The following is a 26,280-nucleotide window of genomic DNA, read 5'->3' as shown; positions in this document are numbered from 1 at the left end:
CCTAGCAGGTTGTTAGAAGGAAAGCTGGTTTAAAAAGCTTGTTAACAGCCTGCTAAAAAAGCTATCTTTTGTGCATAGTAGTTAATAAATAATTGCTTTGCACTTGAAGTAGTCATAAAATCATAGAAACATAGATTATCTCAGGTTGGAAGGGACCCATAGGATCATAGAGTCCTACACCCTGCTCCTCACGGGACTGCCTACAACTAAAACTAAACCATATGAATAAAACACGTGTCCATTGAACTCTGGCAGGCTTGGTGCTGTGACCACTTCCCTGGGCAGCCTGTTCCAGCGACCAGCCATCCTCTCAGTGAAGAACCTTTTCCTAATGTCCAGTCTGAACTTCCCCTGACAGCTTCATTCCACTTCCCCATGTCCCGTTGCTGGTCACCAGAGAGAGGAGATCAGCGCCTCCCCTCTGCTGTCCCCGTGAGGAAGTTGGTAGGCTGCAATGAGGTTGCCCCTCAGCTTTCCCTTCTCCAAGCTGAAAAGATCAAGTGACCTTGGCCACTCTTCCTAAGTCTTGTCCTGAAGACCTTTCACAATCTTGGTCACCCTCTGTAGAGGAATGAAGCTGGGTTAATTAGCATTGATAATATACAGCTGTGGGTTGCTGCAGGGGCAGTGGGGCAATGGGTTGGCCGATGTAGATAAGGTGCAGCTGTGGCTGTTCTTTTAAGAGGTAGGGCAGCCAATGAAGAGAGGGCAGCCGAGGAAGAGAGAGGAAGAAGCAGAGAGAAGAGAGAGAAAGAAGCAGAGAGAAGAGAGAGAAAGAAGCAGAGAGAAGAGAGAGAATGCACACCTGGGATGAGGAGAGACAAGGAGAAGGCAGCAGAAGGACTATATGAAGAGTATGTTGGTATGAGATGGTTAAATACTTTGTTGCAGCTTGATAGTTTGGAGAGTGCTGTGACAACCTTCCTCTGGACACACTTGCATAGTTTGATGTCCTTCTTAAACGTATCCTGCTTTCAGGGTGTCTCTAAATAGGATAAGGTTGCCTGAGCAAAGTGACCAAAGGAGAAGGGTTACACATATGGAAGAGGGCTGTGTTAGGAATTGGAGGTGGAGGACTGTAAGGGGTGGCTATGAGCCATCAGCATCACTTCTATCATTTCTGCACAACCAAAAAAAGCATTAACTTTGTAACATGGTATGACCCAGATTGCTTTAAATTAGATTTATTTTTTTTTTACATCGGATGTTGGCTGTCCTGTGAGAGGGCACAATGACAATGAGGGATTTTCCCCTCCATGGCAAGGTAGGGAATGGCTAGGGAGCAGGATGATGGGTGTGTATGGTAGGTATGTGAAGTTGTACAGGAACAGTGCTGCCCATTGATCTTTCCCTTAACCATGTGCTCATGCAGGCAGGCTATATGCAGCACTGCAGCCTGTGTGAACATTGCACCAGGGACAGACAGTGTGTAGGAGCAGGCAGAGGCTAGGGCTGCATAAAAAATTACCTATGTTAAGGCAATAGTGTGTATCCCTGCTGGGAAGTGCTTATTTTGAGGAACAGCCAGTGTCCCAGCTCCAGAACAGCTGGCTGGGATTCTGAAGACAAAAAGGGGACACTATTTGAGGGAATGGCCACCAAAGACCACAGGGACATTGAGCAGTCCCAGGCACCTGTGGCTAGGCAAGATCAGAACCTGATTTGGCAACTCTGGCCTGGAAAGGAAACACATATGTAGTTTAGCGTCAAGTAATTGCTTCAATTCTACACATTTTAAGCACATAAATACACATGACACAGAGAGAGAGCTACTGCAAAAAGCTGTGTATATGTGGAGCCTGAAAGCAGGGCAGGCAGGAATGAAGTCTTGTCTTCTAACCTTACAGTAAATCTTTAATTGTCTCACTGTGGAACTGAAGATTTAACCTCTCTGCTGTCTTTCCAGTTCCTAACATGGGGGGGTGATTGCACAGAACAGCCTCAATGTAATATTGCAAAGATAGTTAGCTAACAGCTGTAAGGCACTAAGCACTGTATGAAAGCTGAAATTATTAATAAATGTAATTTCTAATTTATTTAATAAATTCTAATTTATTTATTAATAAATAAATTACCTGAGTAAATAACATGGAAAAGAGGATACCCCGAGGTACTTCATTCACCTTGGTAACTGTGTTGGGATGCTTTTCATTCGTCAGTCATTTCTTTTCATACATTAAGCTCCTTGGAAGCAGAGCTGTGTATGTCCTCAGCCCTGCCACAAGAGCATGCTACCAAGTGGAAATACTGTTGCAAAATATCTCTGTCAGGACTATTGGGAGTGTACCACCTTTCACACCCAAGCATCTTTGTTTCTGAGCGTGCTGCTGCTCCCAGGACCATCATAAAGTAAGGAAGTGCTCCTCCTCCACTCATCCCACACAAGGACACAGGGTTATGAAATGCCAGAAACTGTGGCAGCGCAAGGAAACTGCAAAAATCACAAGAGAGCTCCAGAAATCCCAGGGCCCAGGACTGCATCCAGGTGGCACACCTCAGGCAGCTTTGCATAGATATGCCACCCACAGGAGGGCAGTAGATGTGACACATGACCTAAAATGGGACCTGTGCCCTTCTGAACTGATGAGCCCAACTGGATACCCTGGGGGACCTAAAGCACCCAAAGTGTCAAGTGTTTAACACGTCATTATCTTTAGCACTCCCTGCTTATGTTTGAGCATTTGTACCCTGCTCACAGTCCACCCTGAAAGTGGTGACAGAAAACATGACCTTTCCGAGCTAGAGTTATTGGTACCAGGGAGTGTGGCAACCGTGATCTTTGTTTTCATCTGCTTAGATGCTGGTGTCAGGCCCAAAAGCCTGTAAAACACGAGGGCTGGCTTAATTTTGAAGAAATCCCAAGAAACTGCCAGTGACATTAGGCTCCTTCATTTCAGATTGAAACTAGACAGATTCATTACCTTGTCAAGGGTAAGTGCAACCCTCGGATCTCTGCCCTTTGCTCTGTCATCACCCACAGCATCCTTTCTGTCACGCTGCTATTTTCTTGTGGTACTTGCTGTATTACTACTATTTATTATTCATGGAGAGCTGAATGTTATTCATGCTTCAAGCTGGGCAGATGTGCAGGAGAGGATGTGCACTCTCTTCTTAATAGACAGGGAGTCTGTTAAAGACTGCTTAACAGTATTTCCATGCACAGTTTTCCTAACTGTTGCTCAGAGCCTACACTGACATCATTTCCTAAACTTCAAAAACCCCATGGCACTGCCTCACTGATGACACAGACAGGTTGCTTTTCTTCGGTATTTCTCCTCAGCCCTAGCAAAGAAGACAGCCTAACTCCTGGTACATTTTTAACAATGCTAAGAGTTAGCTCATCAGCATGGTGTACTGGCGATGACAGAAGCAGTCCTTCCAAAATGAACCAGAATGACCAGATCTGGAGCCCAGTTCCCAGCACCTCTCTGGCCTGGTGCTCTGGGAGCTGACTGGTTGCTAGATCAGCTGTCCATTTTCAGTTATGTGCAAATGAAACAGAGTAAAGCTGAAGTAGCTGCCAACAGAATGATTTAGGAAGGGGTCTGCAGCTCGTTTGACCAGTGCAAATCCCAGCAGCTGTGTCCCCATGTGGTAAGCATAGCGTTAATACATAGGCATGTAGCCCTACACAGTATTGTGTATGTGTGTCACACGGTGGTGCTGCTGATCAGCAAATGTGCAACCTGTGCCCATATTGGCAAGAACAGATACCTACTGCTGTGAGCGGGTATTGTGCTGGTATTGGCTCGTGTGTGCATATTGTGTGTGTGTATGCATGTCTTCAAACACCGCTTGAATTCTAATGTCTTGATGACAAAATTTTTACTGCAGGTGTGCTACTTTACAGAATTTTACTTTTCCTTGATTTTGTTTTTCTTACGGTACACATACGCCACTGCATATCTCCGTTGTTGTATGTATAGATAAATTAAATCCAAATCTTGTCCAGAGTCAAATTGCTTGAGTTCTTTAATGCACTTTTCTTGTCACAAGCCACATGGATAATATCACTTTGTAGCAGGCAGGCTTACTCCAGTCACCACTTAAAACACGAGAATTTTTCATTGCTTTAGGTCTGAGTCCCATTTCCCATACATTTCTCCAACTCAGCTGGGGAACAGATTGTGAACTTTGTTTATCCATGGCTTTGTATCTATTAATCATATACCCAGCATTTTACAGCATTTGGTATGTTTTTGCCTAATCCATTAAAAAGGCATTAATGCATTGTACTGTACATGGTATCATATATTGACTTTGCCCTTTTTCTGATTTTGATGTAATTTACTGCCATTCTTCTGGTTTGGAAGTATATCTAATACTCCCGGTGCTCTGCCTTGGACTTCCAGGGATCAGAAACAAGCAGCAGCTCAGTCTCCAAAGGCTGCTGTAGAGGCAACCCCTGGATGTGCTGAGAAGCAGCTAATACCAGGGAGGAGGGAAATACTCCCCATTTCTCCTATCCTGCAGCCACAGCTTACAGGGCTGTCTAACAGTCTTGGGAGCAATACTAGTGAGTATTTTGTCTTCTCATGTCAGGGAAAAAAGATCTGTGTTCATGAACACTCAGTTACTCAGAAGGAACAAAACCAGAATGGATGAGTTTGGTTCTGGCAACAGCAAAATGGCACTCAGAAGGTTTGCAGCAGCACAGAACAACTCAGTCCCTGCAGAGACCATTATCTGCCCACCTGCAGATTCAGGACGTTCTTTGCATGCCTGTGGTGGCAACTCAAATGAAGACAGAGAAGTTTTTGGTTGAAGACCATTTCTAACACTGCTGGCTAGCCCCTTGCCTGTCACCCCGCACTTGGCACCATGCTGCCAGAGGTGCCCAGCTGGCCAGAGAAAACAGGGGATTCCTGTGCCTGGTGACTGCTTGAAAAACACATTGTGGACAACAAAAGACTGAAGTTGAGGTGCTATTGCATGGGCAGCAAAGGATGGCCCAGCCACTCACCTTTGGTTTGGAGCAAAACTCAGTGGGGAGGAAAAGAGCCTCTCAGCACAGAAACCAGTAGCGCTGGAGTCCATGACAATTTTCACCTATTTGTGGGATGCTGTAGCTAATGTGGGATATGCTAAAAAAAAACCCTAATTGAATGGTCTGAGCCTTCTGCTGACCTCCTTCCCCAGAGGAGCTGTCACTGCCATGCCTGAGAGGGCCCCCTGCCCAGCCCATGGCCTCCTGCTCCCAGTGTGAGCCCAGCTGCCCCTCCCCAAGGCATCCCACAGCGCTGCCATGGGGAAGGAGCACGGCAGGACTCTGTAGCCACCTGCTCATAGATTGGAGTCATACTGCAATGGAGATCCTAGAGTAGGGACCTCAGGAGCAAGATCTCACTGGCAATGGCCCTGTTGTCCCTACAGAGACATCTACTCAGTGCCCACATCTCTGCTGTGTGGGTACTGTGCGTTTGTGGTGTAGAGCAGGTGGCAGGTGAGTTGTCACACTTGGTGTCAGGGCGAGCCAGGGAGAAGGATGGTGTGGTTCTCCCCACAGGGACTGCAGGTCCCACTGGCAACAGCTTGGGCACTTCAGTGCTGTGGTTGCTGCTCGGGAGGGCACAAGAACAAAGTCCCTGTGCCCTCTCACTCCTACAAAGCTGCTGGTGGGCAAAAGCTCTGCTGCTGATCAAGAAACTCCAAAGGATACAAGGGCACAGGGAGCAGAGCCAAGGCTCCATAGGAGAATGGTTTTCCCCAGCTTCAAGTGTTCTGTGGATGGGATGAGGCAGAGCAAGTTTGTGTGGGTTGTGGGAGGGGAGCCACAGGCTTCTGGTCTTCCAAGCTGTATGAAGAAACAAACCCGGAAGGATCCCTTTAACTTCCACACTTTTTTCTTTTCAGCTCAGAAGTGAAAATCCCCTTGTGAAAGAGATCTGCAGCCTCTTCTTCCTAGCCCAGGTCACTCTTGATGAGCATCGGTGAATGTGCACCAGCCAACCATAGCACAGACATGCTGGATGCCAGGTCTCAGTGTGAGGGAGAAACTCAAGAGCCTGGGACACCTTCCAGCTTCTCGTTTCAATGACTCAGGGAGCTGTGGCGATGGACTCCCCAAGCAGAATCCAGCTCATCTAATAGCTGACACATGCACCCAACATTTAGGGAATGAACTGGGAAAGAACATTCTGCAAAATGGTCCCTCCTCTTTTACAGTTTTCCTTTTCAAATACCTGGTGCCAAACAGCTGCTCTTAGTAAGACTAAAGTTCAGGTGGTTTGTATTACCCCCTCAGGCAATATCAGGATGATGTCACAGGTCCAAGTCTGGACTGCCAGCAGCCCCTGAAAACCCCAGGCTCTATTTTGCTGGCCCTTTTGGGCTGACTCCTACCTCAGGGTTTACCTGTGTGCCTAGTAAAATACTGAGGAAAATCAAAGATTTTCTTGTGAGCACATGCTCACAGGTGGGCGGCTGGAGGGAAAGAGCTCTTTGGACTGATCCACCACTGAGACACGATTAAGGATGCTCTGGAGGTCAGGCCCACCGAGACCTGGGGAAAAGCCAGCCAGTTTGCTGTTCCTTCCTCTGACCTTATAGAGGCCTTTCAATACTTAAAGGGGGCTTATAAGAAAGATGGGGACAAACTTTTTAGTAGGGCCTGTTGAAAAGAGGGTAAATTTGAACTAGATATACGGAAGACAATTTTTACAATGAGGGTGGGGTAACACTGGAACAGATTGCCCAGAGAAGTGGTAGATACCCCACCCCCGGACACATTCAAGATCATGTTGGATGGGGCTTTGAGCAACCTGATCTTGTTGAAGGTGTCCCCAGTCATTGCAGGGGGGGGGGCAGACTAGATGGCTTTTAAAGGTCTCTTCCAGCTCAAACTATTCTATGATTCTATGATTTGCACAGCTTATAGGGGACTAAATGTATGTAACAAACAAGTTTAGAGCTATGTTGTACCTTTATTTCCATGTGCAAGAGATTTTCAATGTTCATGCTGTCACCTTCCTGCTGCAGGCTGTGTTACTCTGCTCTTTACTGGGCAGCAATTACTTTCAAATCCCTTATTCCTGTAATATCCAGAGCCATCGCATTCATGTGTAGGACTGCATGATCAGATCACCACATGTCCTTAAGGACATGTATATTCAAGTATTTATTGACCTGATCCAGACTGAACCTGTATCAGAAACAAAAGTAACCTGGTTGGTTTTAATACAGATAATTATGTTTACCCCAAAAAAAAGCTTCATTGTTTTGGCCCCTGCCTCCAGAGGTGGCTGGTTCTTCTGCCCATATTTTTGAGATTACAGCACTAGAACACAATGTTCCAAGCAGACTTTACATTAACAAGGAAAATGTTGTGGCCCATTAAAAATGGTGGTAGAGAGAAGGAGGCTCCATGTGGGCTTTGTCTTACTGTGGGACAAAAGTGCTGTTGCTCCCTGGGGCTCTGTTCTTCCCATGTCAGACATGGATGCCTGCTCCATACCTAGTTACTGGAAAACACCTGAAGCTCTGTGGTGGTGCACTTCTCCCCCTCCTCTGGGCTGTTCTACGACCTTGGAAGCTGCTGGCTAGATCTCAGTGCCTTGAGTAATGAATTGGGCAGTCAGGCACCCCTGGACTGTACCAGTAACTCTTAACTGACTGAGGCAGAGAATGGCACTGCCTGTGCTGGAGCTCCTGCAGACTGGTGAAAGCAAGGAATAAGAATGGAAACAACCAGTTTTTCTCCGACAACCCCAGAATGTTCCTGCTGGATCATAGCCTGAGTGGTAAACAAGTGGAACAACACATTGCTCCTGGAATTTTTGAGAAAATTACCAACTTAGGTTATGGTTGGGATGGAAATTTGCTGACGACTAAAGCCAGTCATTTCACAGCCTTATAAACAGTGGTCCTAAATGAGACCCTTTGACCTTTCCTGGACCGCAGTGGGCTGCAACCAGCATCTCCCTCTGAGTGGTATGTCGCTCAGAGCTCACAAACCACCAAGTCTGTAATACTAGTGGGACCGTCATGGAAAGTCAGTGACGGGACCTGGCTGATACCCGTTCTCCTCAAGGCTCAACCCTTCACCTGTTGAGAATGCAAAGGCATCTAATGTGAGTATTGCACTCAACTCAAGAGCAAACTTCTAGTAGGTATACACCTTTGCTGTAATATATATTGCAAGCTTGAAATAGTTAGGTTAATCATGTAATTTTTTTATTTTAAACAAATCGATTTGCTGCTAAAACCTTCTGAACTGTGAATAAACTTTTTCTTACCCTCTCCCCCCACACCTGTCCATGGCTTTAGATCTAATCCATTGTCCAGGTCTGAGGCTAGGAATAGATCCAGCTGCACCTAAACTCTGTGACAGTTCAGAAAGCAAAGGGGTCTACCATAAAACTCATGACTCAATGAGAGAATCTCCTTTACCCTTTCATACCTTTGATCTTTATAACTGTTTCCAACTCTATTCTCACCCGATTTCAACTTGATCTATCTCTGTGCATCTATTCCATGTAGTATGTAATAAACCGAACCCTGACATTGCATCTTATGTCGTTGCATTTCCATATAGTTATATTAAACCTTTTTCACTTAAACTCTTCAGTGATGATTCTTTCAGCAACCTGACCTAACTAATCCTTTTGCAACAAGCTCTACTGGCAATACAAAGCCGGCATTTAAAGGCAGAAGAAGACACCACCCCCCAAGCACACTGTGCGAGGCGGAAGGGGCCGCAATGACGGGAAAGCACAAAGCAGTAGCAGACTCCTGCCGCATGTGCGATATGAGCCCAGAACGGGCTGACGCTGGCTTAACTTTGTGTACAAAAGAGGGAAAGGCCGTGCGTCAGGCCAAGACCTGGTTGTGGGAGGCCTTGGTGGGCTTCTCAGGGCGGGAGGAGCTCAGAGAGCACCAGGCCCGCGGGGAAGGTGTTCAGCCGGTGTCAGGCACGGATTGCCTCACTCGGCACCGCTCTGGTGGGCTGAGGGTGCCGCTGGCGATCCTGCCTGTTCCTCCTCAGCCGGGAGGTGCCAGCGCTTCAGGGGAGAGAGACCAAGGGGAGGAAGGGAAGTGCAGGCAGGAGGAGCGGCGGGGTTAAGCCAGGCGGACCCCGCTCTCTAAGCCCTGCCGCCCTGCCTGCCCGGTGGGGCAGTGAGAGTTCACCAGGGTAACGGGCCGGGGGCCGTGCTAGCAGACAGCTGCCCTGCATGCCAGGAGCGCGCCAGGGCTCGCTCTCTTCCGCCCGCCAAAAATGTTAGGCCGGGCCCAGGGCCACGGAGAGAGCCTCCTCCCCGGTCCGGCCCGCCGCAACGGCAGGGGGCGCACTCGCCCACCCTCGGCCGCCGTCCCACGCGGCGTCCTTCCCCGCTGACCCCACTGCCCAACCCTTTCCTCCTCGCGCCGGGCAGGAGAGGCTCTATTGGCCCAGCGGCTGCCGGCCCCGCCTTTTTCGCGGTCACGTGGCCTACGAGCCCGGCCATAGGGAGGTGTGGCTCCGTTCCGCAGCCGGAAGTGGCGGTGGGGTGTGGACGCCGTTGTCGCCGGTGCCGGCCTGTGCGCGGCCCCCTCGCTCCGTCCCTCCCCCCCACCCCCCGCCTTCTTCCTGCCATGCACCCGCGGCGCCCCGAGGGCTTCGACGGCCTGGGCTACCGCGGGGGCGGCCGGGAGGAGCCGGGCCCCGGCGCCAGGCCCTTTGGCAGCGCTTCGGAGCTGGGCCACTGGGTGACCAGCCCGCCCGACATCCCCGGCAGCCGCAACCTGTACTGGGGGGAGAAGACGCCGCCGTACGGGGCGGGGACACCCCTGGGGGCCGCCGGCTTCAACGAGGAGCCCAACTTCGGGGCGGGCGGCCCCGGCGCCGGTAAGGGAGGGCCCGGCCTGGCCCGGCCCGGCGGGGGAGCCGCCTTCTCGCCGTTCCGCCTGTCCCTCGCTTGTCTCCCGCCACGCTCTCCCCGGGCGGCGCCGCGGCGGCCGGTTAGCGGGGACCCGCCGAGGCGGGCGAGGGCGCGCAGGTGGCGGCCGTGGGCTGTGCCGCGGCCTGGCCGCGCCCGTGCCAGCGCCGCTCGGGTCTGCCGGCGCTGATCGCCACCGCGCCGGGCCCGGAGGGGCGTTGCAGCCGCGGGCTGCCGATGCCGAAACGCCAGGAAAAAAGTTCGATAGAAGACAGAGAACCTGCGCCACCACCTGTTGCGCTCCAGCACCCGCTTCGCTGTGTAGCACCACATAGTTACACGCAAATACGATTGAGAGTGCCAGAAGGCACCCTGCAGCTTCTAGTTAAGCAGCGTGTGGTCAGCTCCCCATTGCCCACGTAAGCCATACCCTGCAGAAATACTCAGTCTTCTGTAAGGGCAGGAAGTACCTTTGGATCTTAACAGTATGTTTTGTTACTTAGTGTTGATGTCTCAGACTTTGTGTCTTTTGGCAGCTTTATTGTTATGTTGACAAGGGGTGTGGTATGAGCTGCTGAATTAACTCCACCCCGCCCCCACCCTGCTTGCAGGATGGTGAAGGAGCCATGGAACTGGTAGAATTCGAGAAAGCAAGCGTGCTCAAATCTTTTCCAGTGATTGCTGGGAAACTGGGCAGAAACCCGCAGAAGCACAGTATTATTTTATGTCTGTGAACCAGCGGTGAATTAAGAGAAACTTGATAACTAGACTACTGAACATTGCCACTAATTAAAAAGAATGTTCTGGAGCAGTTTGTATACACTTAAGTAGCAAAGCTTTTTGAAAGACTAAAGTATTTAAAATTTAGTTGTATTAATGGATGAGTCTTCTTTTTTTCCAACCTGTAGTGCAGTGTTTTTTTCAGGTCTTACAATGAGTGCAACCCTTAGCTGGACTTCCATCTGTGCAAGCACAACTTAAATACGCAAGCAGACACTTGAAGACTGCTGCCTTTTTTTGTTGGGGGTTTTTGTTGGTTTTTTTTTTGTCTTACCTACTCATGGAGGGTATATTGATCCTGAATTTTGGAAAACTGACAAGGAGTTGCTCTATTACTGGGCACTAAGTCCAGGCTCTCCAAGTGGAGAGAGTCATACTCCTCTTAGGAGGGCTGCCATGTGTGTGTAGAGCTCCACTGAAGTTACTGGCATTAACCATGCTTACAGCCTGCTTGCACCCTGTGGATTGTAGGGCTGAGCGTTATTTTTCAGTTGCCTTTACAGTTCTGATAATCTTCTTAAAATCTCTTCTGATGCTTCCCAATGTGTAAGTGTCTGTCTGGTAGCAGACAACAGAGAACTGAACCCATTACTGTGGTTGCGATTTTAACAGTTCTCTAGTAAATAGATTTTTGCAAAGGAGTGGAGGTAAACAGCTGACTTAAATGTTACATCATCAGTGGTTTTGTGTGTTATTTGTCCCAAAGTTTGTCTCTTATTACTGGTGTTGTTTTTAAAAATAATTTCACCTCAGATATCTAAATGTATGTTTCAGAGTTATTGCAAACTGTTATGCATGCTAACTTTTTCAGTGGTTGGTTTTAGATTTTTTTAGATCTTAAGATATACTCTGTTTTACTGTTCACTTTGTCTCTTTTGTTGTCCCTATAGCTGTTTGAGACAAAAATAATTTTATTTATAGAAGCATGTACAGAATCAAATGCAGTCCAAAGTGCAAATATTCCTGGGGGAATTATTTTTTATATCCTTTCTTGCAGGTTTGCCATAAACGTTCTGGTTTAGTGCTTGTGATTTTCTGAAGTACAATATAAAATTAAGCTTTTCAGATTGTCTTCGTGTCATTTTCTTCCGCTTTGTGATTATCGCTGCTGTATAATCTGTTTCCATTCTTTTTCAGAACAGTTGAACAGATTTGCAGGCTTTGGTATTGGCCTCGCAAGGTAAGAGTTGTATAATAATTTTCAGTGACAATGAAGTAGTAAAGCTGTAGTTGTTTTATGATGCCTGTGTTGTGCCAGGGGAGGTTTAGATTGGATATTGGGGAAAAATCCTTCACCAGAAGAGCTGACAGGCACAGGTTGCTCAGGAAAGTAGTTAAGTCACTATCCCTGGAAGTATGTGTAGACATTGCATTTAGGGACGTGGTTTAGTGCCTGGAAGTATGTGTAGACATTGCATTTAGGGACGTGGTTTAGTGGTGGACATGCAAGTGCTAGGCTAACATTTAGGCTCAATGGTCTTTAAGGTCTTTCCTATGATTCTTTGCGCACTTTTGTGTTGTGTTTTTATGCTAGTAGACTTACACAGCTGACATACCTTTAGAAACTGTCTACCTGAAATCCATGTAGGTTTCTATTATCTTTAACTGAAATGTTTCTCAAAATTACTTAATGGGCAGTGAATATAAGAAACACTTTTTTGTTACATTATGCCCAGGATATATCCATCCTATCAGAGCAGTCTGAAAATAACACCAGAAAACTGATCGCGTTTGCTGCTTTCAGTGTTTTTAGGTAATGTGAATGTTTCCTAAGAATGTGAAAATGTCTTCAAATACATTATCAAAGTATCCTGAAACAGTAATGTTGACTTAGCCAAGTGGTCCAATAACCATTTTAGTCTTTATTATGGTGACATTGATTATTGGTAGTATTTCTGGGAAAGTGGTAGATTTTAACATGTTTAACCATATTTTCAGAGCTTAAATTGTCAAGTGTAAGGATCATGATAAGCTTAGGATTTTTTTGGTGGGATGCCTACTCAGTCACACTCACCTGGTCAGGTTTTTCTCAGTCACTGCACTGATGCAACTTGGGAAATAGTGGGAGGTGGGGTTTTTTGTCTTGAAAGCTTTAGGACTAAAAAACGTTTTACTGTTTGTTGACCTGAATGTGATACTTCTCAGAGAAAAATGCAGTTCTCTTCAGTACATGAGTACTTGTGTCACCCAGTTAGACCAACATGGCAAGCTGTATCAGTTGAGGTTCTTACAGTGTATTTCTACTTAAAGAGGAGGGGCTTTTACTTGACCTGCAGCCTGTCCTGCTCCTTACACCATTGTTATCACCCTTGATGCCCATCAGAATCTCTTTTAACCAGTTTGACTCACTAAAAACAGAAGACCAAGTCAATTGAAGAGCTAGATTATTTTTGCCTTTTCAGTTAGGTTGATTTACCTGGGAGCTGACTGACTGTGAAAGCCAGCAGATGCCAGCTAACTGGATTAGAGAGGGAAGGGATAAAGAAGAACTAGGAATGACCATTTTGGGGAGTTAATGAACATGCTGATCTCCTTCAGGAGCAGAGAGATGTTAGCATGGCTCAGTCTTCCTTTTGAACTATATGCTTTGATTTAGTTATCAAAGTTTTCCACATCCTGAAGCACCATGGTCACTAAGACTAAAATGTGTGGTTTTGGGAAAGTGAGCTGATGAACATTGTATCACTGCTGAGAGAAATTCTCTCTGCTTCTGGATTTGTACCAGATTGAGTCAGAAATCTTGTAGGAAATGCTCAAAAGAAAAGGTTAGGTTTTGTGCGGTTAGTTGAGTTGGCTACCCGGACGGCTTAATAGACAGTAGCTGGAATACAGGGGTAGTTTCACCTCTCTTGGTAGTGGCAAACTACTAATTAGTTAGTTATGAACCTGCAGGCTCAGTACTTTTCTCTGCCAGTCAGTACTTAATTATCCAGAGTAAAATCCCCGTAAGAGACCTACCCCAGATGATCCTGTACATTGGTGGTCAAAGCTGTTACTTGGGATGCTTAGACAAAGCCTGGAGGTTTTGCTTTTCTAATCCGTATCTCAGGTTTGAACTGAGTACAGGTAAGTACACTGATCACTCAGGCACTTTGGAGATGAAGTTTCTCTGTGTGATTGTGACCAGGAATCCCACTTTAGAACTGAGAGAACTTTCCTGTGAAGGTTTGGTTGAAATAGCATTTCTGGGGGTGGAGGGAGTGTTGGTTTGGGGCAGTAGCATTCTCTGGTGAAAAAAAAATGTCAGCTGTTAGCACCGATCCTCTGGTCCCGCTAAGGCTTCATGTTGATTGATAGCGTGCTACACAGAATTAACATAAACCTGGAAACAAATAATTTCATAGTTCTGGCTCTGGCCTGTTTTGTTCCCTCATATTTTATGGAGGGAAGTTTTAAGAAATTTGGTATGTTGTTTCGCCTATAAAAATACATACATGCGATATATATGTAAGTGGGCTTTCTTGTAGTGAATGTATGTGTCAGGTTTTTTATTACTTTTTCTTTTATAGTATTGGCAGGCTATCAGGTAGCCATCCAAAATGCCTCGTTAATTCACTAGATAATGTATAGGTTTTTCAAATTCTGATCTAAGTTGTTAGAGAAAAGTAACAAGCCTTTTCTAATAAATTTGTGGGGGCTTCCCATGCTTTAAATACACTTTTCTTTTAAAGCCTATTTACAGAAAATGTGTTGGCCCATCCTTGCATTGTTCTACGTCGTCAGTGTCAGGTACGTCTTTTATATTACCTCTTCTAGTCAGAGCTCCTGTATACTGTGATGTTTCTGTGTTTTCATACTCTGTAGAGTATAAGAAAGCTTCACAGTTCCTAGGGAGACACTGCTACATTAACGTGTTTTCATTTGTATAATACACGTTTTCCATTCCAAAATTTTAACTTACCTTGAACATTCTTACTCATTTTCGTTTGGGCAGTGGAAAATGAATTACAACAAGGGAGTGTCTTCAGAGCAACTTCCAGATCCTCATTTACAAGCAGGATGCTTTGTTTCCAATATTTTCTGGTATAACCTTGCTTTACCGTTCACATTTTCAACATACAAATACTTAAAAGTTGTGCCTGTGTTTCCCGAAATGTCAGTGACCACTTACTCGTATTTTGGTCACTTTAGCTGACCTTTACAGGAATAAAATCCTTATTTCGGAAGTACTTTTTCCTTTAGAGTTCTAACATCTGCAAGCGTGTTTATAAAACTGCCATTATTTATATTTTTAACAGGTTAACTATCATGCTCGGAATTATCATCTCACTCCATTTACTATTGTGAATATTATGTACAGCATCAATAAGACACAGGTCAGTATTTGGTGTCAGGCTGTATCTGAGCAGTGGAGACGATAGCGCATATGTGCCTTGACATCTTTAACTCTTTATGTAATTGGTGGTTAAGAACATGGCCATTGTAAGGGTTTGCTGTTTTTATAGTTGCAGAAATTTTTCAGGAAGGTAATGATAAATATTTTTTTTTAAAGTAGTATTTAGTGGGGAAGACTTGCATATGTTGGAAAACAGAAAGTCCCTGAAACTATTTTTTTTTTAATTAGGATTCTAAAAAATAACTAATCCTTATATGGATAAAGAGATTATCCAAATGACTACTTACAAAGACAGTATTGTGTGAATTTCCTGTTTGCATGGGAATAGCAGTCCTGAAACTCAGATCAGAAGACAGTAAAAAAAAGATTTTCTGGATTTCTTATGGATATGCTTTAACATCTCAAGTTGTCCATAGAAAATGGTGTTAAGTTTATAGTACAGTGTTGACAGTGAGAGAGATGCCTGCAAAATTGTTGACAACTGCTTGGAATTATTGAAGAACAAAAAATTTTTTTCAGAGTTGAAGTTATTTTTCCCCTGAATTTGGTGACAGTGAAGTTCAGTAGTAGAATTGTAGCCCTTTGTGGTCTGAAATTGCTGAAATTTTATAAAAATTAGTGAGATTAAAAGAGTTTTGATTTTTATGTTGCCTAAATCAGAATATGTTCTGTATTTCAAAACACAGGGTCCAAGAGCTCTCTGGAAAGGAATGGGCAGCACTTTCATTGTTCAGGGCATATCCCTGGGAACAGAAGGCATTATCAGTGAATTCACACCTTTGCCAAGGTACCACAGCGGTTTTTTTACTGCTTCTAACAGTCAGACACTGAATAAGTGCTTTCAGCACAGCACTTGTAATTAGTCAATAGTGAGAGACTTTTCTGGGAGCTTTGTGTGTTTGGTATGTCTGCCTGCTGCTCTGAGTGTAGAAATAATGCAGCAAATTGGCTTTCAGTATAATCATACTGTAATAAAACAATTCATAAATTTCTTTTTGTATTTTGGTTTGTAAGTCCAAAGTAAGAAGTCCTAGTTTCATTAATCTAAATACAGAAAACTTATACAGCTAATGAGCCAGCACTGACATCCTGCTGAACATTTCACTGTCTTTGGTAGGTGAGAGAACAGAATGGCCTGCATTAGTAAATGAGAAGACATGGTAAATAAGAGTCTATGTGGCTGTCAGCTTTGTCTTCTGTCCTCCTTTACCAACAACTACATGTACTTTGTTCAGTATTCTCATAATGAAGCAATTAAAACTAAAAATGAGTGACTTCATTTAAAGAGATATTCACCATTCTACTTCACTATGCCTATCTTTTATTTTGATTTGTGACTCTGACTACTTCTTATGCTGAACTTTTACGCCAGGATTGTGGTAAAACATTGTGATGTCTTTCTGCTTTGAGATACAAGTCTGATTAAGAATTTTTGTCTGGAGACTTTTTATCAGTGTTTTATTTTATAATGGTCCAGATCTAACAGTAAGGGCTGACAACTGTAGTAATATATATTGTTAGTTTTGTTACAGGTGTTTTAAGAGTAAGTGGGTTGTGTGAGAAAGTTTATTACGTAAAGTAACTAAAACTTACAGTGAAATGCAAGAAGACTGAGATTCAAAAGTTATGAAAAGATAGCAGACAGTTGCAGGGTGCACACTGAAGCACCAGTGAAACAATAAAAATTTAGCTTGGAAAATATATTAGGGAGGCAGTCTTGGATTTAAGGCTTGCTATGTTTGAATGGACCAGTGGTTTGATGTTAATATTAGTTTCAGAAGAGACAAGTGCCTGGTTTTAATGTGTGGACAGACTACGTACTTGAGGGACATGGAAACTGACCTAGTTTTGAAGATAAGAAATGTAGGCAGGCTGAAACAAGCTACTATTATGACGCATGTGTGCATACTAATAAAAGTAAGTCTTTGCAGGTTCAGGCATTTGTCAAAACGATTAGCAAAAGCATTTCATGCTTACATTGTGTTGAGCGCGTATTTAAGCTTTTTGGTCTGCTGTCTGTCATACGTAACTGAAATTCCCAGGCATACACTTTCCTCCAGGTGCGACTTGTTCTTGTTTTTAAATACTCCTCTAGGAGATGCTTAAGCTCATGAGATGTGATACACTGCTTGTATTTTCATAGTTCTGATTTCTGTCCAGTGTGAGCAAGGAGATTTTTCTTGTGGGCCAGTTGTTCAGTAGCTGGAAAAGTAAGCTAGTGCTGCTGCCAAAAGAAGCAATCCTTTCTGCTGGTACCTGGTCATTCCTTCCTCAGTGATACCTTCATCCTTCTTCCAGTGCAGTATGTGAGCAGTCACAAAGCAAACTAGACTGGGGAAGTGATCTGACTGAAATGGTTGTCTTGTATGTGCACCACCCCTTGCAGTTTTCTACTGGGTGCTCTCCCTTTTTAATGGTAGCATGCACACAGGGAGCTGAAAGTTACTGCTCATAGCAGCAGTGCCAGCAAATCTGATTTAAAAGCTTATTTAACTACTTTATCAAGCTCCAAAGGACGCAAGGAAGTGAGATGTCAATTCCAGTTCTGTATCATAATACCATAAAAGAATCCCTGTGTTTTAAGAGAGGAGCCCATAAATGCGTGTTAACAGCTTTGTTAACAGGCAAGTTGGTGTGGTTCTTAAACTCATTCCGTAATTGTTCTTCCACTTCAGCAATAGTTATAGCTAGTGGATTGACTGTTTAGGCTTTCATGCATTAGTTTGGCTGCCTTCATTTTCCACATCTTTGTAGTATTACGGCTCAGTGGATGTGATGCAAGTGTCTGAAGTACATAATAGTAAATGATCTTCCCTTCCTCTTTAGTAGCTGACATGTATTTAGGAAAGTGATAGCTACTAGTAACACACAATTCTTTAGAGTTTCCTTTCTTGGATTAGAGTTGTAACTACAGGCAGTGGGTGAGTGTGGTTCCTGGACAAGAATTGAAGCTGAACACTTTATAGCTTGTTATTAAAAACGCATAATTTAGTGTGTCAAACATTTCAGACAAATATCTTTACCTCATAGCTACAGTATTTACCAAACGTATGCCAAACGTATACATTTGGCATTTGAATGTTACGTTGAGCTAGGTGGGATTAAGTTTTCTGTCAAATGGAATGTAGTTTAACGTGTACGGTCCATATTTGACGTGTGTAAATAGAAAATACTACTTTAAGGGGATTTTATTGAAGTCACCTTTGTGTTAAACACACAGGCTTTCTTTTGTTGTACCAGAATATGCCAAAAGACTTGAGCTAAGTCTGTACAGAATTACTACACAGCTTCTAGTCTGACATACTGTACTTGGTTTGGTGTTGTCTAACTGCGTCAGAATGTGATTTAGGATTTCATGAATGAAACAACTGGGTGAGCATAACCTCAAAGAACAGAAAATGCATGATCAAACTAAAATAATCTAATACTCTGTGAAAATGGCTTTAAGAGTTGGTATGTAAGGATGCAAAATACATGCAAAACACTAAAGCCACTAGTTACAGTGAGAGCTACAGACACCTTTTTAATAATTTGAAAGGTTTTTTTGCTAGAATATCTAACAGGCCCAAATAACTTGTAAAAGTTAAGCATAATTTATGAAATGTGTTGCGGATGTCTTTCAATATGGGAAATCCTACAACATAAACTGATAGTAGAACACCAATATGAAAACTGCATGTTGACACCCATGGAAGAAATGCTTGAGAATAACGTGTTCTTATGTATATTAAGGTAAATACTTTTCTTTTTAGGGAGCTTTCACATAAATGGAACCTCAGGCAGATAGGTGGACACCTCCTACTCAAAGGGTAAGTATAACATGTTTTATTACCTTACATCTTATTTTCTAAACACTAACTACTAAATGTATATTAGCTTCATCTGCAGCTGTGGTTACTTGACAAGTTGCTAATAGTAATTTTCAAATTTATTTTTTTTTTAAGAATCTTGATTATATAAATCACTTTCACAGATTATTTTATTAGATCCATATGTTTGTATGGAACCTGAGTGATTTAAAAGATTAGATTCTTTTGGTAATTACATTATTATATTTGGGAGACCTGAATAAGTCTGGTCACATAGAAATGGAATTTAACATAACTTTAGACTGAAATTTATCTCAACTCGTGCATTTTAATAATTGAAGTTACAGTTGTTAATTTTCTCTCAGGCTTGACTTGGTAGATAACTTTATCAACTTTCAGGTGCATATTTGGCTAGAATTATAGTATTGTCATTACCTTAATTCTTATCTTTTTCATTTCCACAGTTTAACACATGTGGTAGCAATGCCTTTTTATTCTGCGAGCCTGATTGAAACTGTACAGGTAACTTTACATATATTTGCAACATTTTGAAACATACTATTAGTCTCTTTATAGACTAGATTATGTGGAGAGCTGAGGCAGGCTTTGGATTCAGGTTTATGTTGGGATGGTTGTGTTTGTTTTGCTTGAGGCTGTATGACTTACTAATGGAGATAAAAATCATTTATCATGATGGGCATATTAGTTGTACTATCTTAAGTCTAAATCTAGAATTAGAACATTTAATACAGATAGTTGGAATATATTGTCTATGATATAAGGGCAAGTTACATCTAGTTCTAGCAGACAAACGGTAAAGAAGTTTTTCCTCATGTGAAAGATTTTTGCTCCGCAAGTTGTTGCGGTGACCCTTTCCCTATAACTATAAAGCTTTTCTAGGAAATCAGCTTTGTTTTGTTAAAAGAGTGAACTCTACTATTTCAGGACTCCTTTCATTCAGTTAGGTTTTTGCTTTTAAATTTTCATTTAGCTTTTCCTTAACCATATCAATAAATATCTGGACCGGTCACTTAGGATACTGCTTAACTTGTTCTGTAACTGCACAGAGTAACCCATAGTATTGCAGACTGCCTTTCAGTGAGTTGTTGTATCTCTTTCTCCAGAAAGAGACAGGATTTAGCTATGCAGCAGTGGTCCAGGGTAATTCTTCCAGCGATCACTGTATAATGAATTGCTCGTAATTAACACGATGGTATCTTTGTGCAGCTAATGGAACACACTGTAAAGTGATCTTTCATGTGGAGGGTGGTGCAGGATAGTCACTGTCATGTCATTCAGTCATCAAAACAGTAATTTTCATTCATAGCATAGGCAAGTTGTAAGTATGGTCAAAACTGATTTAGATACAGCTGTTCAAACCTACAGTTCAGCTGCTGGTGTATGTCTACAAAATGGCACTTTTTCTATGGAGAAGAGGCAGACAAGACTTCTACAGTTCTTAGTTTCAACGTGAACTTTAGAGGCTGGTACTCTTAAAGGACAGGATTCTGCTCTGTGCAGAGAATCCAAATTTAAAGGAGCCAGAAGGTACTAGGAAGAGGCTGTTCTGTCTGATCTGGCCACGTTATGAGTTAACAGGACAGGTGAGATTAAGTGTGTATGCATGGAGGCATGCTGATAGAATCCCAGTAACAAACTCACATTCTCTAAAGTTACTCTGTATGTAAGAAGCCCTATTTCTCTCTCCTGTTGAATTATTTTGAAAGTAGTTTTCCATAAATCCAGCCTGAGTGGATCTGTGAGTCTGTGGAAACCTTGGGAAGGTTGAAGTGGCCTCATGCTGGGAAGGTGACCTAGGAAACTTTTCTATGTCCTGGGAAGCATCTTTACCCTGAGCATGCCATAATCCTGCAACTAGAAACAAGTAGAACACTGTTCATGTTTCTTGGTTCATAGCAGGCTACAGAATAAAATGCTATATTCAGGTATCTTACTGCTTATATTGTTGTCTGAAAGGATGTTATCTATGTTGTTGGACATGAGGAACATAATTAACAATAAATGATAAAAGAGAGCATGACTTAGAGCCTGTCTTCTGTTTGCAAAATAAGTAATAAAGTTTCTTTGCTAGAAAGCAGCTTAATAGGAAAACAATCAAAAAGACAAAACGGCATCTCCCCCAAACCTTTGGACAGGTGATCTATAAGGCATTGCTTATGAAAATAATTCCACTGAGATCTGAGGGCTTTAGGCTTAGTAGATTCAGCTGTGTGCAGGTATTTTACTAAACAGGTGTATATGTGCTGTATAAAATACATTCTTCAGTTCCTGGAAACATCATGAGCTTTCTTACTAGAGACACAACGGAGGTAAATGACAGAATTTGTGAAGATTTTATTTGTACTGTGTTAATCAGTGCAGGGTGGCAACTTAGCTTACGAGGTTTACATTAAGCTGCAAGAGGACAATGACCAATAATGAACTATAAAAGTTATAAATTTTTAAAAGTTATAAAGATAGTGGGATTTGTAACTAACAGTTTTATATTAACTTTGATTGTCTTAATTCTGATAAATATTACTGTTCAACAGTATTAGTTTTACACGGTTCTCCAAGTAAATATATTTCATCAAAATAACTGTAAATAGTAGAAATTTTTAGCTGTCACATTACTGGTTTTGTCTTTAATGTTCCAAACCACATGGTGGCGTGTTTGACAAAAGCAAGCACGGTGTTGAAGTGCAGTGACTAGTAATGATCTGGGGGAAAAGACGGTTCAGTGGGGGTTATGATGCTTACCTTACTTGTACTTAAAGTCTATAACCACATTATATTCTGAAGTGTTTGAATTAGTTTCTCTTCTGCGCAGACTGACCATGAAGGCTTTGTAGGCTGTTAGTCTTTCCCCAGAGTACTGGGGAATGGTTTTGTGGTTTATCCTGGCATGAGGTCAGCAGACAGCCAACATGAACTTAGAGACTTGTGCATTGAAAAGAACTCCCAAGTCCTGAATTTTGGATGTAACAGTAATGATAAAACACTGAGTTTGTATAAGCATTGGAAGGGGAAGTAGTATCTTTAGCTTAAACGTGTGGTCATAGGTGGAGTATAATGGAGTAAATGATTACTAAGTGAATTCTTTATTTTCACTACATGAACAAAGTAATTATCTTATTTCTAAAGAGGCAGCATGGGTAAATAGTGCTATTTTAGATGGAATTAATGGAATGGAAATGTTCAGAGGTGACTTAAACTGATACTAAAAATGATCTTTCAACTCCGCTTCAATTATTGAAATCTTTATTATGCAAATTTAAGTTCAAAGGTGAGAGTTATAGTCCTTAAGGAAAAGGACTTTTAAATTAGATAAATAGTTAAGCATTTTGCTCCAGAAGTGGGCGTTTTCAGTACATGACTGTTTTGCAGACTGATACTTCACAGCCGTAGGCTGAGAATTTACTTTCTTTGGTAGCAACACAAATAACTGGAATGTAGATTAAACAAAGACTCTTCAAGATGGGCTCATTTTTTAGAAGGAGTTTACTTGAATGCTATCAAGAGTGTTAGAGCAAAGAATTTGTATCAGTATAGCCATGCAGATACAATAGCATGCAAATGTTTAACTCTCTTACAAAGTTCAGTAGCGATGAAGTGTGGAAGTGGATGTCAGCATGGTTATGAAACGGGCAGCACAAGCGTAACTATTCCTTTGTGCTTGTAGAGCGAAATAATTCGAGATAACCCTGGCATCCTGGACTGTGTGAAAGAAGGCATCGGCAGAGTGGTAGGCATGGGAGTACCCCACAGCAAGCGTCTCCTTCCTCTGATGGTCTTAACTCTTCCAACTGCTCTACATGGAGTTCTTCACTATGTCATCAGTTCCATCGTCCAGAAGCTTGTTTTGTTTGTTCTAAGAAAGGATGATTCCCACAACCTTCCAGCTGAGAGCTCTACTTCTGTGCAGAGCATGCTGGATGCATATTTTCCAGAACTTATTGCTAGCTTTGCTGCTAGCCTTTGTGCTGATGTCATGCTTTACCCACTGGAGACAGTTTTACACCGCCTTCATATTCAGGGGACACGCACAATAATTGACAATACAGACCTTGGCTATGAAGTGCTTCCGATCAATACTCAGTATGAGGGAATGAGAGACTGCATAAATACTATAAAACGAGAAGAAGGGATGCTAGGGTTTTATAAAGGATTTGGAGCTGTTATAGTGCAGTATACTTTGCATGTGGCAGTTTTACAGCTTACCAAAATCATTTACTCAACACTGCTTCAAAATGTTTCCTAATCTGTTCAGCTGTGGATTTAGCACAGTGAACATGATTGACCTACTAACCTAATTATTGTTTAAAATGGCTTAGGAAAATGAAGTTCTAAGAATCCGCACTGGATTCTCCTTACGCTGTAAAAGAACTTCTTTTAAAAATGGGGATATAGATTCCTAAGTGTAATTAATAAAAAGTACTGTTTAAATTTAAAATTACAGGCACAAATTGAGTATTTACTGTGCAGTCATACAGAAGAGAGTTGGATTTCAGATGTGGTTGGAGTGAGGATTTACCTTTCCTCTGACTTAACGGGTATGAATTCTTAGTATCTGCTTTGTGAACATCACATATGATATTTAATTTGGACTGGTAGCCAGTTGAAAGGAATTTTCATGAGCTGTAAGAACATGCAAGTGGGAGACTGATAGGTTTACTGGTCTTTTCAAATCGTTTTGAAATTCGCAGTTAATGAAGCTGTGAGCAAAATAGAAACTGTAAAAGTAACTGAAATAGACATAAATGTCGTAGTTTACAGGTAACACAGATTTCTTTGCTGCAGTGTAGCAGAAGATGACAAAGAGGAATCTTTTGCTTTGTACAAAATAAAAAAGTTTGGGGAATGCAAATTTGGCTGTCTTGCAGTTTGTTTGCAAGGCTTACAGTAATTAAAGTGTGAATAAAGCAATTAGAAACTGATGTGTGCATGTGTAAGTGCCATTTTTAGCCATCTTTCTACTCATAACTTCAGGGTTTAATTTTATTCTGCTACTTTGTGTAAGAGTAGAATAATCTTACAATGTGTGTAGTATCAGTGTTCAAAGTGTATAGAAAGCATAAAAAAAATGACTGTTTCTAGAGTTTCTCTTGTTAGATGAGAGATATGTACACAGCTATCTACTTACTGTTTAGTACTGATGTCCTTCACTTAAAGTCTGTTGAATTAGATATTTTGTGGAGCACAGTAAAGTCTGTTTATATGCAAGTAAACTACTGAAATGTACCATCTTTTTCCTCTTCTCCTAGTAAATCAAGACTTTCAGTCTGAAAGTGAGTTCCGATCATTCTGAACAACTTAGTCCTCCTTGGTTTGATCACTAAATATGAAAGTTGGCAGGGGTGGGGGGGGCAGGCGGGCAGGGACTGGGTGGTCGTGATATTTAGCAAATAAAACAAGCATGTGGAGAATCACTTTTAAATTATATGAGAGGCTACTGCCTTCTTCACATTTCCATGTCACAAGTCTATCTTTGAATACTGTAAATTGATGTGCATTTCAATCATTAATCATTGTATAGTAGTTAGAGCTTATGGAAACTAGTCACGGCAAAATAATGAAAAGGTGTTGCAATTCATAAGTTCTGACTCCAAATCATTTGCAGGTCTACTTTGCTATTAATCTAACTCATGTATTTTAAATGCTGTTGTGTTTAAATGGAAAGTATAGTGAACCTGGGAAATGATCTTATTTTGAAATACTGTTAATTGCAAATTCAGTGTATAGAATGAAAGCAATGAAATAAAATGAGAATTCACTGTAAATATTTCAAAGTAATTCACTGAAGAGGCATGTGAAGGAATCTCAATTTGTGTGTTATATTTTATTGTGTAGACTTCAGAATGGCTTTTTCAAGTTTCCCATCTCTCCTAATTGCAAGAACATGTTGAATTAAACTACATGCAAGCACTTGAGTGAGCTATTCTATTCCTGCTTTATATTTTTAAAGTTCCTATGAGTATGAAGAAAGCCATATCAGAGAACCATCCAGATTGGAAAGGGTCTTGGCAGGTTGTTTAGTCCAAATTCCTGCTCTAAGCAGGGGCAGCATTGACTTCAGACCAGATTGTGCAGGCCTTTGTCCAGTGAAGTTCTGAATTCCAACTTTTAATACATAAAATCAGCCTTTTCAAAGGTATTCAATTCAGCTGAAGCCAACTATTCCATCACAGCTGCCTTGAAGCAGTAACTAAGTCCATGCTGGAAACCAACACTTGCAGATGTATCAGTTTTTCTAGGAATAAAATTTTACAGAAGGCATTTTGTCATGGAAATGGAGGACATGCCTTTATATATTCTGCAAGAGGGAACATAGTGTGTTCTCAGAATTGCACTAGATAATGTGCTAGAGTATTAACTTACGTCAAACTCTCTTGTTTTGGTGGCTGAGAGTTTTACAGTTCTAGTCTATGCCAGAGTCTCAGATCTGTAACTTCAAGCGGGGTGAGAAAGAATGCTGTCAACGCACAGCAACTGTTCTGCAGTGGAAAAGCCATTTGCTTTGGGCTGTTCCTTTTTTGGCCCTCTTCCCATCAGTTAGAATGAACATGTTTTGATTCTTCAGGTATACTTGCTTTACCTTCCAAGTAATACACTCTGGTTTGTTGCTATTTTTGTCCATGCAAAAATGTAAATGAAAGTGCGGTGAAAAAAATCTTTTTTGAACCTTCTTAATTATAAGTACTGTTAATCTATCTATGTTTTTCATTTGGATCATAATTCTAGCTACCCAATTTTTAGCTCAAATGAGAGATCAATAGGTGGCTTTAGCAAGACGCCCCACTGAAAACTACGAAACACTGAATTGCTGTAGAAGAGTTTCTAATTTTCTGGAATATGAAAAAATCTTATGCACCCTGTTCTTCCTGGTACAACCTTAATTATGTATTAGTACATCATTTTTCTGACACATTTTTCATTGGTGAGAGCCGATTTCAAGAAGATAAATGTTACTGAAGACAGACATTCAGTGTAACGTAGCCATCTGGTGAAGAATTACTTGGCTTTTTACCCACGCCTCTTAAAAGGAAACCCTTGATGTACGGTAACTGGCAACAGACCGGGCAGGAAACTTTGAGATCTAGGCCTGCTGGAAACCATTGCAATCATCTGTGTGTGCTGTTTCAGAGACTGCCTTACAGATCAGGCTTGACCCTTGGTTGTGTTAAAATACAGCTTTTAGATGTAGTGTCGGTGTGAGTACTGAACTCTTCAACAAGGTTGCAGGCACGTTCGTTCCTTTTAGCAGATTTACTTTGGGGCACACGTGAGCTGATCTGGCTCTGGGTCCTGTCTGTAATGCTTCAGATGTGCAGTCTGTTTTACAGATTGACGCAGAATGCATGAGACGCAATATCAAATTACATGCTTAGCTCTTCTGAATTTAGGAGGAGGTTGGAAGCAACTGTGGAAGCTAGTGTCCTTCCTGCTGCTTGTTTCACCTGAGATCAGCTGGATACATGCCTTCAGCTACAAACACGGTGCA

General features: G+C 42.3%; 1 protein-coding gene across 1 annotated transcript; it reads left to right on the top strand.

Annotated features, from left to right (window-relative positions):
• Window positions 1-9,464: 9,464 nt before the first annotated feature.
• Window positions 9,465-24,704, top strand: SLC25A46 (solute carrier family 25 member 46). Its single transcript, XM_037373700.1, has 8 exons — window positions 9,465-9,823; window positions 11,772-11,814; window positions 14,306-14,363; window positions 14,873-14,950; window positions 15,657-15,757; window positions 18,723-18,779; window positions 19,244-19,301; window positions 22,462-24,704. Exons 1-8 carry the CDS (start codon window positions 9,571-9,573, stop codon window positions 23,038-23,040), a joined length of 1,227 nt encoding a protein of 408 aa, XP_037229597.1. The 5' UTR covers window positions 9,465-9,570; the 3' UTR covers window positions 23,041-24,704.
• Window positions 24,705-26,280: the final 1,576 nt, after the last annotated feature.

The sequence above is a fragment of the Falco rusticolus genome, chromosome Z (assembly GCF_015220075.1).
Source record: "Falco rusticolus isolate bFalRus1 chromosome Z, bFalRus1.pri, whole genome shotgun sequence".
NCBI classification, from domain to species: Eukaryota; Metazoa; Chordata; class Aves; order Falconiformes; family Falconidae; genus Falco; species Falco rusticolus.
This window is presented reverse-complemented; position numbering and strand designations above follow the sequence as displayed.

What these genes read in the sequence shown, in the direction of transcription:
- SLC25A46 (XM_037373700.1), top strand. Translation starts at nt 9,571, where the DNA reads ATGCACCCGCGGCGCCCCGAGGGCTTCGACGGCCTGGGCTACCGCGGG. An exon ending in TTCTACGTCGTCAGTGTCAG is followed by an intron (nt 14,364 to 14,872) that starts GTACGTCTTTTA and finishes TATTTTTAACAG; the next exon opens with GTTAACTATCATGCTCGGAA. An exon ending in ACAGCATCAATAAGACACAG is followed by an intron (nt 14,951 to 15,656) that starts GTCAGTATTTGG and finishes TTCAAAACACAG; the next exon opens with GGTCCAAGAGCTCTCTGGAA.